Source organism: Dunckerocampus dactyliophorus, chromosome 12 (assembly GCF_027744805.1).
Source record: "Dunckerocampus dactyliophorus isolate RoL2022-P2 chromosome 12, RoL_Ddac_1.1, whole genome shotgun sequence".
In the NCBI taxonomy this organism is placed as follows: Eukaryota; Metazoa; Chordata; class Actinopteri; order Syngnathiformes; family Syngnathidae; genus Dunckerocampus; species Dunckerocampus dactyliophorus.
In genome coordinates, this window is record NC_072830.1 from 9980927 (window position 1) to 9998679 (window position 17753).

A 17753-nucleotide genomic window follows, 5' to 3' on the forward strand; every position below is an offset into this window, starting at 1 on the left:
AAACTGTAGCCAAAACAATTCTACTTTCACGTCTGAGTGTCGCTGGCTAATCTACATAAACTGACACTTTAATTTAGGGTGCAAAATGGCACTCATGCACATCAACATTGATGACACCGCTGGCACTCATGTGCGTCAACCCCGATGACACAAATGACACTCATGTGCGTCAACCTGATGACACAACTTGCACTCGTGCGCCTCAACACCGATGACACAGCTTTCACTCATGCGTGTCAACACCAATGCTACAGCGGGCAACCGTGTGTCAACCCGATGACACAGCTTGGCACTCATGTGCGTCAACACTCATGACACAGCTGGCACTCGTGTGTCACCCCAATGACACAGCTGGCACTCATGCTTGTTAACCCAATAACACCAATGGCACTCGTGCATCAACCCCGATGACACAGGTGACACTCATGCTCATCAACACTGATTATACAGCTGGCACTCGTGTGCATCAACCCAATAACACTGCTGTCACTCGTGCATCAACCCCGAAGACACAGCTGGCACTCAAATGTGTCAACACTGATGACACAGATGGCACTCATGCGTGTCAACCCCGATGACACAGCTGGCACTTGTGCGCGTCAACCCAATAACACCGCTGGCACTCGTGCATCAACCCCGAAGACGCAGCTGGCACTCATATGTGTCAACACTGATGACACAGATGGCACTCATGCATGTCAACCCCGTGACACAGCCTGGCACTCATGCATGTCAACACTCATGACACAGCTGGTACTCATGCATGTCAAGCTGGTACTCATGCGCGTCAACACTGATGACACAGCTGGCACTCAAGTGAGTCAACCGAATAACACCGCTGGCACTCGTGCTTCAACCCCGATGACACAGGTGGCACTCATGCTCGTCAACACTGATGATACAGCTGACTCTCATGTGTGACAACCCAATAACACCTCTGGCACTTGTTCATCAACCCCCGATGATACAGCTGGCACTCATGTGCGTCAACCCAATAACACCCCTGGCACTCGTGCATCAAACCCCGATGACACACTTGTGTGTCAACACCGCACAACTGACAACTGACACAACTGGCACTCATGCGTGTCAACACCACTGCCACAGCTGACACTCATGTGCGTCAACACTAATGACACAGCTGGCACTCGTGCCGTCAACACTGATGACACATCTGGCACCCATGCTCATCAACACTGACGACACAGCTGGCACTCATGTGTGCAGAGGCTGACACTCCTGTGTGCCAGCTGTGTCATTGACACAGCTGGCACTCGTGCGTGTCAAGCTGGAACTCATGCATGTCAACACTGATGACACAGCTGGCACTCATGTGCGTCAACCCAATAACACCGCTGGCACTTGTGCATCAACCCCGAAGACGCAGCTGGCACTCATATCTGTCAACACTGATGACACAGATGGCACTCATGCATGTCAACCCCGTGACACAGCTGGCACTCGTGCGTGTCAAGCTGGAACTCATGCATGTCAACACTGATGACACAGCTGGCACTCATGTGCGTCAACCCAATAACACCGCTGGCACTTGTGCATCAACCCCGATGACACAGCTGGCACTCATGTGTGTCAACCCCGATGACACAGCTTGGCACTCATGCGCGTCAGCACTGATGACAAAGCTGGCACTCATGCGCGTCAGCACTGATGACAAAGCTGGCACTCATGCGCGTCAGCACTGATGACACAGCTGGCACTCATGCGCATAATACAGATGAAACAGCTGGCACTCGTGCATCACCAGTGTCAGAAAGCATATAGAAAGGTGATACATAGAATGCAGCAGCTATGTAACTAATAGATAGTACAACTTTCCCAACACAGCAGCAGATGATTACTCAGCAAATGCAACAAATCCTGATTCCATAGTCATGTCATGCAGGATTTTCTCTCCATCAGGACCCAGCAAAGAGTTATAAAATGGAATCTGTTGTTGTTGTTGTCCTAACAAAGCCACCCCAGTGTTGCCTCCGCAAAGCACTAATCATTGCTGCTAGTGAGCAGAAACCCACCAAATCATCACACTTTAATGCACGCTGCCACCTACAGGACTGGAGGGGAACCGCACGTCAGGATTTTACATTCAAACGAGTCAAAAGGATGATTTGCCCTTGCTCTGTATTCCCTATAAAAAGGAGACGTCATGTTTGCCATCGTGGTGCTAGCATGAGAGGGTCCATTCTAAAGACGTGAATGTTAGCTGGAGACAAAGCTTCTCTATATCCAGTACTGAGGCTTTTATCATTTCTATTTAAAGATGGTGCTGCTGTGATAAAAGTGGATTTCATTAGAGGCAATTAGGACATTTTCCCAGCAGCCTTTAAATGTGAGAAACTGCTGCAGCACTCCAGTCCATCGAGTGCTTGTAATTGCCTGCAGGAACACAAAGGAAGTGTTTGCATGTACGTGTTTTACAAAGCTGCCCACTGAGGATACACATCTGTGATTGTCTCTTCATTCCCTGCCAGCTGCAGTTACTGTAAGGAATATTGCTGTAAAGGGTATTTGCGTAAAGAGTGTTTGTTCAGGTCCAGCCAATCCTCCCACTGTTTGTTTTTTGTTGTTGTTGTTTTTTGTGGCGAAACGACACGGGTAAACACGAAGTGTCAATGAACGCACCACCCTTCAATTGTGTGCAAACTGTGTGTACGCGTGTGTGCGTCATTAGCGGGCAATTGTAAATAAATGGAGCTACATAGCCCTCTGGCGGTTGGCTATGAAACTACGACCATTTTCATTTTATATTCTATTTCAACGTCATTAAAAATACAAAACACAACTGTAAATACTACATTACTGCAAAGAGAAAATCTACATCGATATTATAAAACAAATATTATATCATATTTGTTTATAGTGCTTTGTTTGTACGAGGGTCCATCTGAGCTGGAGCCTATCCCAGCTGACTTAAATATTTTTATATACTGTATATAAAAAATTAATAAATATATTTAAAAAAATTAATATGTACAAATATTTGCAAAAAATATTAAATATTACATATTTATTTTTAATTTTAAATAGGTGATTCATGGCAGATGTTTGACATTTTACAAAATGCAGTAATCGTTTATTGAAGTACTTTACAGGGTGAAGTTGTTGCATCTAATGCACAAATAATTAGTCATTGAGGCAGCATTGTTCTGGTGTGAATATCCTTGCTTGCAACACTAAAGATCCTCTAACAGGTGCAGAGGAAGCTGGTGTTGAAAGATATTTGCATGCAAGTACAGCTAGCTTTGGGAAAGTGCTCTGGTTTTCTGTCCAGAACAATAAAGGATTGGCATCTTCAGGGTAAACATCAAGTAATCTGGGAGCTCGTGAGGCTGTGTCAGTTGGAGCCGCAGCTGTTTGAGACTCCATGGAGGAAAAGAGTCTGGGCTTCCTTGGCTGAGTACTAATGTCAGAGGAGGCATTGACTTTTAGACACACAGACTCCATTTTTGCAGCGAGGAGATTTTTGATAATGTTCAGCTCTTCACCGCTGCACCAGTCTAATTAAAATCTTGGATGAAGCCAAGTTGGAGCCATCTGAAAGCATGCCATGTCCTCAAATGTCACTAGTCGTCTCTCAAGTGAGGTTTGTAAGGTGGGCACTTCCTGTCACCAGTCATCTTTTGATTGCATGTCTCAGTCCTCTGACACAAGAAATAACAGAGCTTGACATGACAGCAGTCCGTGACTTCCTCAAAGGGTTCTAACACCTCACAAACGTCCTGGATGATTTTCAGGTTCTCTTCAACCAGTTTCTCCAGCAGGTGATTTAATTGACGCTCCTTCGCTCAAATCGATCCCTCAAGTTGACCATAAAATCACCTGCTTCAGGGACCGGCTGGAAAGAAAACCTGCAGTGTCTCGGTCCTCCATGGCATGAGTTTGACACCCCTGAACTAAAGCACACGTGTCAAACTCAGGCCTGGGGACCAAATCCGGCCTACGCTGTTTGGAAAATACAGTAGCATTGAAATCAAACAAAGTACTTACAGCAGGGGTCTCAAACTCAATTTCACTGGGGGCCAGTAGAGGTAGAGTCTGGGTGAGGCCGGGCCGCATCAAGTATTGGGAGTAGGGCTGGGAATCTCAGGGTACCTCAAGATACGATACAATTCACAATACATCCATGTGATAACACCACTGTTAGTTCAGTGTTGGTGTTTACTTGCCCCTGTAAGTATGGAAGTAACACTGAGCTTGCCCGGATGTTGCGGGCTGCAGTTACACTACTCTTTGATGTACAGTCGCGGGCCAAGATACGATTTGGTGGGCCACAAATGGTCTGGAGGCCATGAGTTTCAGACCCCTGACTTACAGAGGTCTGTATAATATGGTGACTCCTCTAGTATAAACTACTTCAATAGCATTTACATTTTAAAAGCTGTATATGCCACGAAATTCACAACCAGTCTCAATAAGGGTGCGAGATTCAGACCAAACGTCAAAAGAATTCAACTGTACACGACTCAAAACAGCAGGACTTTAACAATTACACCCTGTCTGTACAAAACAACACTTTAAAGAGGCATAAGACAGTCAAATGTGATCATTTTAACTACAGCAAAGCATGCTGGGAAGCGGCTAATCTGCCCAGTCCACAGCTGCAAACACTTCCAGGTTACACATCTCACGGCTTGTGATGTTTTTGTGTTGATATAAAATACTGTAACTTTTGGTTGGACATCGAGAGAATGACGAAGAGGTGGTCGATCAAGAATGACTTTATGAAACAAACCACGTTGCCAAAACAACCGTAGTCGTGTATTCTCAGACTCTCTCTCTCTGAGAGCTCTTCACGTGGGCGTTGTGAACGAGTTCCAAGATATGAATGAAATTCTTACTTTGGACAATAAAGGGAGGAAGGAGAGCATCTGGAATGAACGTAACCATACCATCTGTGAGAGCCACTTGATGTGTCTTGGTTGACGTTGAAGTTGAGTCATGTCGATCGGAGGCAGACTCCATCAACCTTTCAAGGTGTTTCTTCTGGAAGCAGAAAAGCCAATCAATATTCTGCTAGTCTGAGGACACTTCATGCTTTGGATAAAAGTGGCAGTAAGTTTTTATGTTGTGAATGGTTGTTTGTCTATATGTGCCCTGCGATGCAGTCCAGGGTGTACCCCGCGTGCCGCCCGAAGTCTGCTGGGATAGGCTCAAGCATACCCCCACGACCCTAATGAGGATAAGCTGCATAGAAGATGGATGGATGGATGGCTTGTACTGCAAAGGTGATTGGATTTTCTGGCTCTCTATGATGCTGTGCCCAGACCCCTGCCTCCAAGGCTACTTAGCTTTCAAATGATGTGCCAAGGTTCATGATTTGGACTTGCACAAGCAAATGAGAACTGGTGTGATTTGATAGACATTATATTTCAAAGAAATGACATGATTACATGTTTCAAGTGGTGAGTAAAGTGTGACGTATTACTGATTGGTTCACAGGTCCAAATGCAAATACATTCCATGGCCATCACAATAAAAGATCAGATTACATTGCAGATTAGAAATCCATAAATCTACCTGGAGGTGCTGTTTGAAATTTGAGGTGGCCTTTATGGAACCGCAGACTGGAGCACTGCAGTCATTGTATTCCATTTTATTGTGGGAATTGGTTCACCAAGATGTCCTTTTACCTGTTGTCTTGGAAAAGTATTTCTTAGGAAAAGAGAACGCCTGAAATAAAGACAGGGACTTTGCGCAGTTCATTTCTTTTGCAAAGAGGTCAGACATGTCCGGCCCAGAGTGGCCTCCTGCCTACAAGTCTTTATACTCCATAGCATGCAAATGAATGACATTGGAAAAGAGAAGAGACATTCTTGGCTGCCAGTCAGACCTGGTTGAAGCAAGGTATTCTGGGAGATGAAGTTCTGGTCTATCCTCCTGTGCATTCATCCATCCATCCATCCATCCATCCATCCATCCATTTTCTATGCCGCTTGTCCTCATTAACAAGCACTCCGCTTTACTGAACAGGGAGCATTTCCTGCCGACACGCTGCTTATATAGACGGAAGGCGGACGTGACTGAGGACAGCATGCGGACGTTAAAGGTGGAAGGGTGCGCGTGAAAGAGGACACTAAAGGCACGCCCCCGGCTTTCACAAAAGCCGGCATCATTTCTGAGGAGCCGCAGGGCAACGAGACTGACTGTGACAATGATGACAAGATGAGGACTTTGATGGATTTGTGGATGAGGATTGATCAAAAAATAACGTGAGTACATTCTTAAATACTTTAATAAAGTACAACCGAACACACTGTTTACTGTGTTAAATACTTCAATAAAGTACAGCCGAACTCAGTTTTGCTCCCGCTGCCTTTTTAAAAACATATGCTAGTATGCATGCTAGCGTATGTTTTAAGCTAGCGTATGTTTTACCTTGCCTGCGCCCAGTAATACGGCACGCTTTATGTATGTGTGAAATATAGAAATAGCACCCATAACTGAGACTGCGCCTTATTGTCGCGAAAATACGGTATATTAACTTATCTGTGGCCCCCGTTTCTCCTCTTCTTCTTTCCTTTCTTTCTAAATTGTGCACCTGATGGCTTTGACTTTCTCTTTTCCATGTTTTGTTGACAAAAAAACAGCTCTTAATTGTCATCTCCCACCGTCACTCAACTAGCAGTCAAGGCTAAACCAACTCACATTGACTCACAATTCTCTTTATTTCACATTTTAGTAGTGAAATAACATGTTAGAGACTCTTCTGTGATATCATGAATATAATATAATATTATAATATTTGAGCAGTTATTGTTTTTTTTAACCGTAAAAGTAACCTGAGTAACCCCCCCACACTGTGTTTGGTTTGGTGACGTGGTGGACATTTGAAGACATCTGCCACACATCCTGACTTGATGAGCGCCGAACACAATAAAGGGGATTCTCCCCCATATGTAGCAGCTTCATCGTTACACACACCTTAATTATGCATCAGGAATTTCTTTGAATTTCACATCTACTTCCTGCAATTCAAATTTGAATTGTAATTCTGCTTCCTGTTTGCAACCGCAATTCAAGTTCAAATTGAAGAATTGAATCGGAATTCAGAGCTCTTTGTCAATTCAATTCAGAATTTTGTACAGCCCCGTTGTGTGTGTGTGTGTGTGTGTGTGTGTGTGTGTGTGTGTGTGTGTGTGTGTGTGTGTGTATGCTTCCAGTTAAGCACACACAGATGTTGCGCAAAGTCCACCCCCACAGCCGCCCCCTCACCCCATTGGCTGTGTGCTTGTTTTGGCCGAGCGGCCCATCACTCCACCCTGCTGTGAGCTACTGTTGCTTCTTTATGTCCTTTGCTTCCTTCGCGATGGCGTCAGCACACGACAGAGCGGTCCTGCAGGCCATCTTCAGCCCCACCACCCCCTTTGGAGATGTCCCCGGCCTGAACCAGGAGCAGGACTTGAGGGATGACGGTGAGCTTCGTATCACTGGCCAGCACAGGAGGTGATGGCGTTTGAATTCCAGCAAGACTTGTGGGTGACCTTTCTGGTTCCGTACAGACAGTTCCTTTGACGCCGACTCTCTGAGGCAAGTAAAGGACTTGGAGGAACGCGGCGTCTTGGCGGCCGAGACCGGGGACTTGCAGGAGGCTCTTCGGATGTTCTGCCGAGCCATTCGGGTCCTTCCTCAGCGAGCGTCTGCCTACAACAACCGGGCACAGGTGCTACGACTGCAGGGCAACACGGCAGGTACCAACACGCCTAACGTCCATTGTGGCTCACTTCTGTGGGTGCTGACATCATAACACGAACCACACCGCCGAAGGACCAAAGAATAGAAACATAAACGATGCTAGATCTTCCAGCAAACCATTTTTATTAGCGAATCTTAAAACACGTACAGTAAAAGACACTCATTTATGTACAGGACGTTTTTAACCATCAATGATGACATTATTATCATCTGGTTGGTAACGTCCAGCCAATACAGAAAAATACAATGATAATATTCAAATATATATATAAAAATATGAATAAATAGAACATTATTATTATACTGTATATTACTGTATATTATACTATATAATTATAGATTATATTATATTATAGATTATATTATACTGTATATTATCACACAAAATAGTTTACTAATTTTAATCACATCTTGGCCAGTCAGTGAAGAAAAATTATGATAAAATTATAAACTAAAATATATATTTACAGTTTAATGTCACCGAATATATTATTATTACGGTTACACTGTAAGGAAAATTAATGAATTTAAAATTGACTTTAAAGGTTTTTTCTGTCAGATAATAAAGAAGTAGGCTTTAAATCATGACGTCTCCTTACTGCTAGTGACTGATAGTTTTGTCTGTATTTCTAAATGAAATAATTGCAGTGAATTTCATATTCATATTTTTTTTAATTATTATTACAATTATATTTATATTTTTTTTTAAATCAGTGAGTTTATGCCTTTCAATACGTTCCTTTCTTCAATGCACGTGTGATTATTAATATTTATCGCATTTTATTGATATTATTAGAGGTGTGGTGCCACCTGCTGGATGTGGTTGGGGATGGTAGTGTGTGGAAATGTGTTGCGTAGTTGCTGCTGCTCCCAAACACACGCAGTGGAATATGGAATTAGTGACAAAGAATGGCTGAAGTGTGAAAGTTCTTCTCCTCTGCTCTCAGGAGCGCTGGAGGACCTGGACAGCGCCATCTCCCTGAGCGGGGGCCGAGGACGGACGGCCTGCCAGGCGCTGGTGCAGCGAGGCCTCCTGCGCAGGCTGGCGCGGCAGGATGACGAGGCCCGGGCGGACTTCCAGAAGGCGGCGGCCCTGGGGAGCGAGTTTGCCCGGCAGCAGGCGGTGATGTTGAATCCTTACGCGGCGCTTTGCAACAAGATGCTGTCCGAGGTCATCGACAAGCTGCGCAACCCTCAGGCGTCTGCAACACGCGCTGCAGATGACCTGTGACCTCATCCCATCAATAAACTAACATTTTATTTACAAGTACAATGTCATCATAAAAACTATCATGGCCATCTTCACTCAGTATGTTCGGGCAATTTAACGTTTTACCAGCAGGTGGCAGTGTCAGGCAACCTGAGAGATGCACATCTTATTTTAATTACATGTATTCATTTGAATTATCATCATTTTATTATTACTTGAATAAATACTTCATTCATCATTTTTTATTTAATTAATTAAGTCAAATATTTTATTTTTTAGAATTTATGTATATTATGTGTCCAGACTGTAGGAACAACACAAAGATAATCATCCTCATATTCATCATTTACCAATATGATTACTATTGTGGTTGTAATTGACAATTGTGCATAACAGCATCTCATCATAAAGTTTTTATTTAATTTTATATTTATTCAATGTATGTTTTATTTATATTTATTGAATATTTGGTTACTTTAGAGGACAAAATATTAGATACCACTCAGTTTATAGATGATATTATAATGAAAATAGTATATAATAACCAAAAGCTGTAAATTGAAAGTAACATAATAATAATAGCAATGATGATAATGATGATAATAATAATAATACGGTGCATTTCCCTACAGGGAGCATGAGTTCCAGAGTGAAAATGATCTTTGATCCTCTCTGCTGACCTCTGGCAGGCCTCTTAAAGCCACGGGCTGGGTGCGTGTCTCCCGTTGGTAGAAGCAGCACGTGTGGAGGTGCTCCGCCATGGAGGGCGTGTCACGGAAGCTCCACCGCTTCACGGGGGAAAAGAGCGAGCTGAACTCCCAAACCTGCACAGCACAAGCACGCGTCTTATTTCATGTCTGCAACCGACTACAATTTATCATCTTCAGTTGGGAGCAAACACTCAGCTGCTACCAGCTGGGGGGGGTGGGCTTTTAGGCCATCAAGCAACACACACGCTACATGCTGGGGGCTGCAGGGTTTAAAAGGTGAAAACATTTCACCGTTTGGGCTGTTAGCGTCTTTAATGCATGCGCATCATGTCAAGCCACTCCTCTGTGATGACGACAGACGGAGCCACAATGGCGTCCCCACACCGCCACACAGCGTCTGCAGCGCTTTTAGAACTTTATTCTGACCTGGACCCCCGCAGTGCAATTCCAGCACCATATATGGATCTCCAACTAGGGATGTAACGAGTTCTCCAGACAGTTCAAATTAAAATGATGGTTAACCGTGCTTGATAACTCACACTGAGATAAACTCACCGACCAGTGACACTCGACAAGCAGCCGTTACTTACGTTGTGTGGCTCTCGCTCTCTCAGGGAACCAACTCTGACATAAAAGATGGTAAAATGAACCTGAAGCCTTGAAGCTTGTGTCAGACTTCCACACTGCGGAAGCGTCATACGTCACAGCGCGTATTGACAGCTCGAAACGGATTGGTGGCTGTCATTGCCTAGACTGGTTATTTTAACCGCTAACTTGTGTATATAACAGCCACCAAGCTATTGAACAACGTTAGCTTGTAATGAGAACACTGGCGAGTTTGTTTGTAACGGCAACCTGTGTCTCACTCCATTTTGTGACATAGGCTGCTTTGACTTCACTCTTCCACCAGACATCACTAATGTTACTTTTCACTGAAGCACCAAAGCTCCGAATCTTTTCCGGCACAATTTGAAGGAAAGCCTCACATTTCGCAATGATTGTATATGTTTTACGGCTGTAAAGCCCTCAGCATACACGTCATACACTTTTATCAGAAAGCCATTAACATTTTCTCACATTTCTTTCTTGTTTAAACACTCTGAAAGTTCAAATTTAGTTTGAGTTTTTAATTTTTTTTCTCCTGTCATCGTATTTTTCTCACACGGTTAGCTTCTTCTGTTTCTTCTGTCGTTTACAGTATTGGCGGTTAGCAAGCAGGTCACACGGTTAGCTAGTTTGGTAGCCATGACCGCAACAGGAGATGACCATGAAGGAGATTGATTGACAGTAGTCTACAGCCAATCAGGATGCAGAAAACAATGGGTGGTGCAGACAGAAGAGAGAGAATAGCGAGACAACACCTCTTGCTAAAGCACAGAACTACAACACTCAACTTCCCACAATGCAATTCTTCTTAAAGGGCCAGGCTCGGCCTGGAACAGCCTTCATACGCTTAAAAAAAAAAAAATTCCGTAAAAAACAGCAAGTCCGCCAAATGTTAAACGGCGATGGAGCGAGAGAACACTGTTTATCAGTACTTTTAAAGAGCACATTCAACAATACCGTGATAATCATCAACCTGATCATTTTGCTTCAATCGTGATATTGTGACGTTCTGCAGGAGAGGAGCGAGCGTCCCCTGTCCTGCGCTCTTATTTTGGCGGGCTGTGCCTTCTCCGGGGAGGAAGAGGCAGCCGCTTCTCGCCTGGTGGCCGCGCACCTGTGGCCAATTAACATTTGTGGCGGATAAAAGGCCAGCGTGGTCGAATGTGGTTCATTATTATTGTCTTTGTTATCCATGCTTCTCGTCTCCAAGTCAGTGCTGTAACTTAAACTATTTACTTACCTGGACCACTTGCACCTTTTGTCACAGAGCCTTTCCTCTGTCGCCTTTTGTTTCTCCTGTTTATATAATTAAAGTACCCTTACTTTTTGCACTCCGTGGCTTTCTCTGCATATTGGGGGTCAAGCATTCGACAGCTTCTACTCGTGCCTGACGTTCCGTGACAGATATGAAATGTTCATACCATTACATCCCTATCTCCGACTCCCAAACACTTCTCTAGTCCTCCTCGGGACAACACTTCCTCCTTGTCGCGATACGACCGTGAGATGCATTCAGGTACGCTCCTAAAACCACCATAACGTCTTTATATGCACGTACGTACGGTCTATATAAAGTGGATATTCTTATCACTCACTAACGAAACTCTAAAAGTACGAGCTTGATGCATTTAAGTATGCTCGGAAATCCCAGAAAATACATCTACACTCAACACATGTGAATTCAACTTCAAGTACGTGGCGTCTTTGAACGCAACCCTTCATATAACAACAAGGTGTATCAAATGTTACTGTTGCAGAGACTAGTGAAGGGCAAACACATTTTCAGACAGGTTAAGTTCAATTTTCAGTTCATCTGGAGCTGTTAAGACACACAAATGTATTTGTAATGCTGTCCTCTCACTGATCTTTTTAGTCATAAAATACAGTAAAAATGGGCTTATTTCCCACATAGTTGCAAATGATGAACGATCATGATTCATTAATTTGATTAAAATTGGTAATCAAGTGACAGCCCCAGTTTAAATATGTATGATGATCCCTGGACCGGGAAGGTTCTGTAGGATTTATTTCTGAAACAATGTTTATGTAGCCCTTTAGATGGCGCTACAGCAAGGGGATGGATGGAGCTGGCAATGCAGGTAACATTCTTTAAACTCCAGCCAGGATTTAGGGAATCTCCAGCAGCTGAGTCGGCACTGTAAGCACGGCTCAGACCGCCGGGCGTCCCTGTGGTCCCGGAGTGTAATGTGTAGATTTAGTGATTGCTGGAGTGTAAAGCACAGCCTGTCTCACGTTCATAAACTCTTCCCATAAGTTTTCCCAGAGGAGCGGAATCTCCTCCGGAAGTTGCGGCTGTCCCAATACTTTTACATCTGCGGTGTAGGTGACCTTGCTGCGGTTGACCTCACACATGTCAAACATTGTGTCCTAACATCGACAATAGCAAGCTGACTTGTTTCCAACACACTCTGTATTGTTTGCAAAGCAGCAGCTGCCATCTTGTATCATTGCTGACATTTCCCGATGACAGCGAACATCTCACACTAACATTCCACAGAGGGCTCCTCACGCGCTCATAAAAATATGCATGATGCTGCTTTGCGCTGTAAGAGCGGCTCCAATTTAATTAAAAAGTCCATGGAGTTTGTCAATGACACTTAAAATTCATATTATTATGAATATGTACTTTTCAGCTATCTGAAATAAGTGCACTGCAAGCGTGTTAGCCTTGATGCTGGAATGGAGACTGCTTAAAAGTGCTTTTAGTGAGCCCTACTCTGTGTGTGTGTGTGTGTGTGTAGCTGTAAAGCTAATGAGCATTGTGTGTCTTCAAGAAGCGCTATTGTGTACTTTAGACGTATACACGAACTATACAGTACCGTAATAGATGCCATATGTCACAAACAACGTAGTAACATGAAGGAGAGGGACAGGAGGACAAACGTTAGCAACTCTAGGTTAGCATATCCCGCTGAAGAAAAACTTCCAACTCCCACGTCTAGCTGACTGACGGGTAGCTGGCAGAGCTCCATGCTGCATTTCAAGACAAGTAGAGAAGCCTGCTGTTTTACAAAGTGGTGGACGTATACAACAGGTGGGCTCATCTGGCTAGGGGTGTGTCAAAGGTGGTATAAAGGAGGATTTTTTTTTTAATGATGTCATAAAAATACACTACTTGAGTGCCTCTTCTCTCCAAAGTAGACAAGTAAGCGAGATGATGGATTTTATCACGTTTCATTCATTCATTTTCTATGCTGCTTGTTCTCGCTAGGGTCACAGAGGTACGCTGGAGCCTATCCCAGCTGACTTTGGGCGAAAGAACTGGTCTCCAGCCAACGACAGGGCACATATAGACAAACAAGCATTCACACTCACGTTCATACCTATGGACACTTTAGAGTCGCCAGTTAACCTAACATGCATGTTTTTTGGAAGCCGGGGAACCCGGACAAAACCCACGCACGGGGAGAACATGCAAGCTCCACACAGAGATGTCCAACGGAGATTCACACCCAGATCTTCCAGATCTCCTGACTGTGACATGCTAACCACTGGGCCCTCATGCGCACATATTACTGAACCTTATTAAAAAATGCACTTTTAAATAATACGGGAGCTTTTAAACACTGCCAGGGAAATGTGGCGTGTGATGCTGAAAAGTCAAACAGATACTTGCTTTCTTCCGACTCTTCCAGGAGCTGCCCCCATGGGAATACGTCTTCTTCTCCCACTTGAGGGAAACCATCCCTCGGGCCTGCAACAAGGTGGCGCACACCTCCCTCATGAGACGTGAAACCTGTGACAGCTGCGACAGAGTGAAAGTGTCGAGGTATCTGGCAACGTGTTGCAAGATCTCCAGGGGCAGGCAGCTGAGGGGGTCAGGGTGGCGAGAGGTTTTGACAGCTTCAAGCAGTCCTGAGGGGACATCTGGCCGGATGACCACCTTGTTGACACCGTGGTGATATTTGACCTCCGCTTGTTGACCGGCGGGTTGAAGTCTGTTCTGGGCAAAAGTGCAGCCAAGGTATGCCAGCGGGCACCGTTGCTGTAGCCAGCCGTCCAGACCGGCCTGGATGTCAGAGTGCACATTCCTGAAGTGAGATCGGTATTCATCCCGGCGGAAGAAGAGGCCGCACTTGTAGCTGAAGGCTGAGCTGGTCTTGTTGTGTCTCCTGGTGACAGATTCTGTTTCTGTCCGGACGTACAGACAGCGAGGTTTTCCCGCGATAACATCTGCAAGCGAGGCCTCGGCTTGGAAAGGTGCCGAACTGAAGTTATACGTTTGCGTCCCGATGTCAACGTACAGGGCGTCTGTGCTGGTGCTCTCTGAGATCAAATGGCCTTTGAGTTCTTTCTCCAGGCAGCACAGCAGCGTAGACCTGACCTCGTCGCTCTTTGGGAGGTCTTCAAGGGAGAGACCCAAATCTGCCGTGTCAACACATTGGTGGGAGATCTGGGCCTTGCGACTGGGGTCCTTCAGGTGGCAGCGCTTGGCTCGATAGCTGGTGGGAACGTTGAAGGAGCGGATGGTCTTGACCTCAATGGGTTCTAGGTTGCCGTAGACGAAATCCTTTTCCCTCGGGGTGCAGGCAGCAAGTTGGCCAAAGTTGATGAGCATGGCGCCGTTGTGCACCAAATACATGTTATACTCCGCCATGTTGGCCTCCTTGCCCAACCGGTCCAGGACCCCATCCTGCCACGGCGCCAGGCCTGTTTCCCCGGTCATACTGGAAGAAGCAGAACTTTCTCTCTTCTCTCTTTCATCCCTTCTGACATTTTTGGTGGTCTGGTCGCACCCGTTCATTTCCTTCTTGAAGATCCTCTCCCAGGACATGTAGTTCTCCAGGCCATCCACTTCCTTGCTTTTGGTCAAGGCATCGCTCTCTCTGTCCTCCACTTCCTCTTCTCGCATCAATGCGCAAACATTTTGTGGACCACCAGAGACTAAAGAACGGGAAGACTCACCCTCATCCCCAAAGACACCAACATCTAAGTTGTCGGCGTTCGCTTCTGTAAATTCAGGGAAGATGTTCTTCATCTTGATGGACTCAAAGAGCAGCTCTTGATCCCTCAGAGCCAAAGCAACATCAAGGTGGGGATGGCTGGGATCTGACACATTCTTGTAGAAGGTAGAGTCTGTGTCGGGAACAGGCCAGCGGTTCCACTCCTGAGAGCAACTGACCACACTGGCGGGACACACCTCCAAGTGCTGGGCCCGCCTGTGGCGAGGCATGGCGAGCGGGCAGCCATAGCCGGCGTTGAGGCAGGCCACTGTCTCGTTGGGACACAGAAGGAGGTGCTCCTCTTCCTTGCATGCGTGGAGAGCGGCGCCGCAGTTATTGGGACACTTGACCACCAAGCAGCCGATGGAGATCCACGGCGGAACCTGGCAGTGGGCACTGAAACAGCGCTCACAGTGCTCATGGCGCACCGCTGGCATCCTCCTGCATCCTCGCAGGAAAACACGACATTAGTGATCAAACAAGCAGTCACACTTATCGTAAGATTTACACATGCACGGGGAGAACATGCAAACTCCAAACAGAGATGCCCAACGGAGATTCGAACACAGATCTTCCAGAGCTCCTGACTGTGTGGCCAACATGCTAACCACTCGGCCACTGTGCGGCCCTGTGATTATGTAAAGTCACACATTAAAATGGATATCCGCACCGCAGTAAAGACAATATAAATATGATTAAATGTGAAAGATGAAATATTGCAACAATTTGCGCTTCTTCTAAGAGGTATCACTCACTAGCCTCTTTCTTACACCTAATAATACAATCCAATGAAATTCATCCAAAATTGTAACGTCCTATTACGTTCACTTCTAACAATAATTTCAGTTGGTTGAGATTTTGACGACACTGCTGTGAAGTACAATCATATTATTAAACATATTGTTTGATAAATCTCTGACAGCATTATTAGGTTTCAAAAGGATTTTGATCTTGTATTACAAGCAATTATATAGAAATATTAAGAGTACATATTTGGCATAAACACAGCAAGTGCATGTTCATATTAGTTCATACTAGTATTTGAAATGATCCATGAATGGGGAAATGCATTCCTTTATCAAGAGTGAAGTGAGAAAATGCGATAAAACCAAGCAAATGAAGCGTTTCAGACGTTTCAAAGGCGGCAATGACAGCAAGAAGAGCAAATATTTCTCACCCTTTCGTTGTTGACTTGGCGCTGGTGGGACTGACCTCTGCACCGCCGCGTCTGCACGCCTTATAAATATCGATAAAGTATTAATAGACATGACACCATTGTCACCCACCGCTATTTAGGATGCAAGGTCAAGTTACAGCCATCATCATCATCACCAACACTGGCTGCTCAATGTGTGTGTGTGTGCGCGCGCGCGAGTGTGATAAGCCAAGCACTAAACACTTCAACTACTGGAGGCTTGTCACTGTGGAATGTTTACAAGCAGCTTGAGCGTTTTATGACTTATCTTATATCACAACATCATATACAGTATGTAATGTATATACACATACATCATATAATACATGGCATGCATATATTATATATGTAATATTGTGGTATCATATATGTATATCATACGTGATATGAAAAGTCTTGAACATTGAACAAATGAACATTAGCATCCGAAGCGTGGAGTATTGTGTTGACGTCTCTCTTCCACTAGATGGCAGTGTTCTTTCACTAAAAATGCAACGTTTTTTTCTGTTGTTTTGTGGTTTTGTTGAACAATATCTCAATGCTGCATTGCTGGCTCAATCCGAGTTTGACGTTTTTCGGTGCTGAACTGCACAACACGTGTCGTGTAGTGTCGTGTTGTGTTGTGTTGTGTTGTGTTGTGTAGATGTGATGAGCGGTGATGAAAGTGGATTATTGTTTCTGCATTGCAAACTCACATCATTTGTGCAAATATTGGCTATGTTGACTGGAAAGAATGACAAGATTTTGTTTTCCTTGTTTGAGAAGTAATGACTAGTAAATAAGCTTTTATTTATGAGAGTGTGGAAATCAGGCTGTGTAATTAGCATATTTCTAGTTTTCCTGTATTCTCCCAGACATTCTCAGAGTGTAAGCGTGCAGCAAACATGCACGCTTACTACTATAACATGTTAGAACATTACATGTGAAAACACAGGTTTCAAGTAAAATGATAATGGTGAAATAATACATGCCATCCTATTTTAATATTTCATATTTTCCACACGTTTCACCAATCTAGTCATGTATAAACTTATAAAGTACTATAACAAAAGAAGAAATAGAAATAAAAAGAAATTGTTCCAAAAAGTCCCAATAATCTTGCTCAATTATATTTGTTGTAATATTCTGCTGCTGTGAGGAGGATACATGCTGTGCATTCAAATAAGTCTTACCGCTCTATGCAGTATTTATTTGTTTACTCTACTTATTCTAGTCAAAATAAATACTGTTCCGTGCTATTTGGGGATGCATGCTGATATTTTCTCCTACAGGTATCAGTTTTTCTTTTTGCTTCTGCTGCTGTACAAAGTAAATCCATAGTGTTTGTTATGTCTCAGTCTTCACTTGCACTGCATTTA

General features: G+C 44.4%; 2 protein-coding genes across 3 annotated transcripts; one reads left to right on the plus strand and one right to left on the minus strand.

The window, feature by feature from the left end:
• The first annotated feature begins 6097 nt into the window (after nt 1–6097).
• ttc36 (tetratricopeptide repeat domain 36) lies at nt 6098–9383 on the plus strand. Its single transcript, XM_054795309.1, has 4 exons — nt 6098–6227; nt 7179–7430; nt 7518–7706; nt 8658–9383. Exons 2-4 carry the CDS (start codon nt 7193–7195, stop codon nt 8939–8941), a joined length of 711 nt encoding a protein of 236 aa, XP_054651284.1. The 5' UTR covers nt 6098–6227; nt 7179–7192; the 3' UTR covers nt 8942–9383.
• On the minus strand, nt 8088–16532 carry LOC129191711 (F-box only protein 40). Of its 2 annotated transcripts, XM_054795310.1 has the most exons (3): nt 16378–16532; nt 13874–15641; nt 8088–9744 (listed from the first exon to the last, which is right to left on the minus strand). In XM_054795310.1, the coding sequence occupies exons 2-3, from the start codon at nt 15635–15637 to the stop codon at nt 9547–9549; spliced, it is 1962 nt and encodes a 653-aa protein (XP_054651285.1). In that variant the 5' UTR covers nt 15638–15641; nt 16378–16532; the 3' UTR covers nt 8088–9546. The 2 variants fall into 2 exon arrangements, 1 of the variants encoding a protein (XP_054651285.1); XR_008573256.1 differs by lacking the exons at nt 13874–15641; nt 16378–16532 and adding an exon at nt 11477–11701.
• Nucleotides 16533–17753: the final 1221 nt, after the last annotated feature.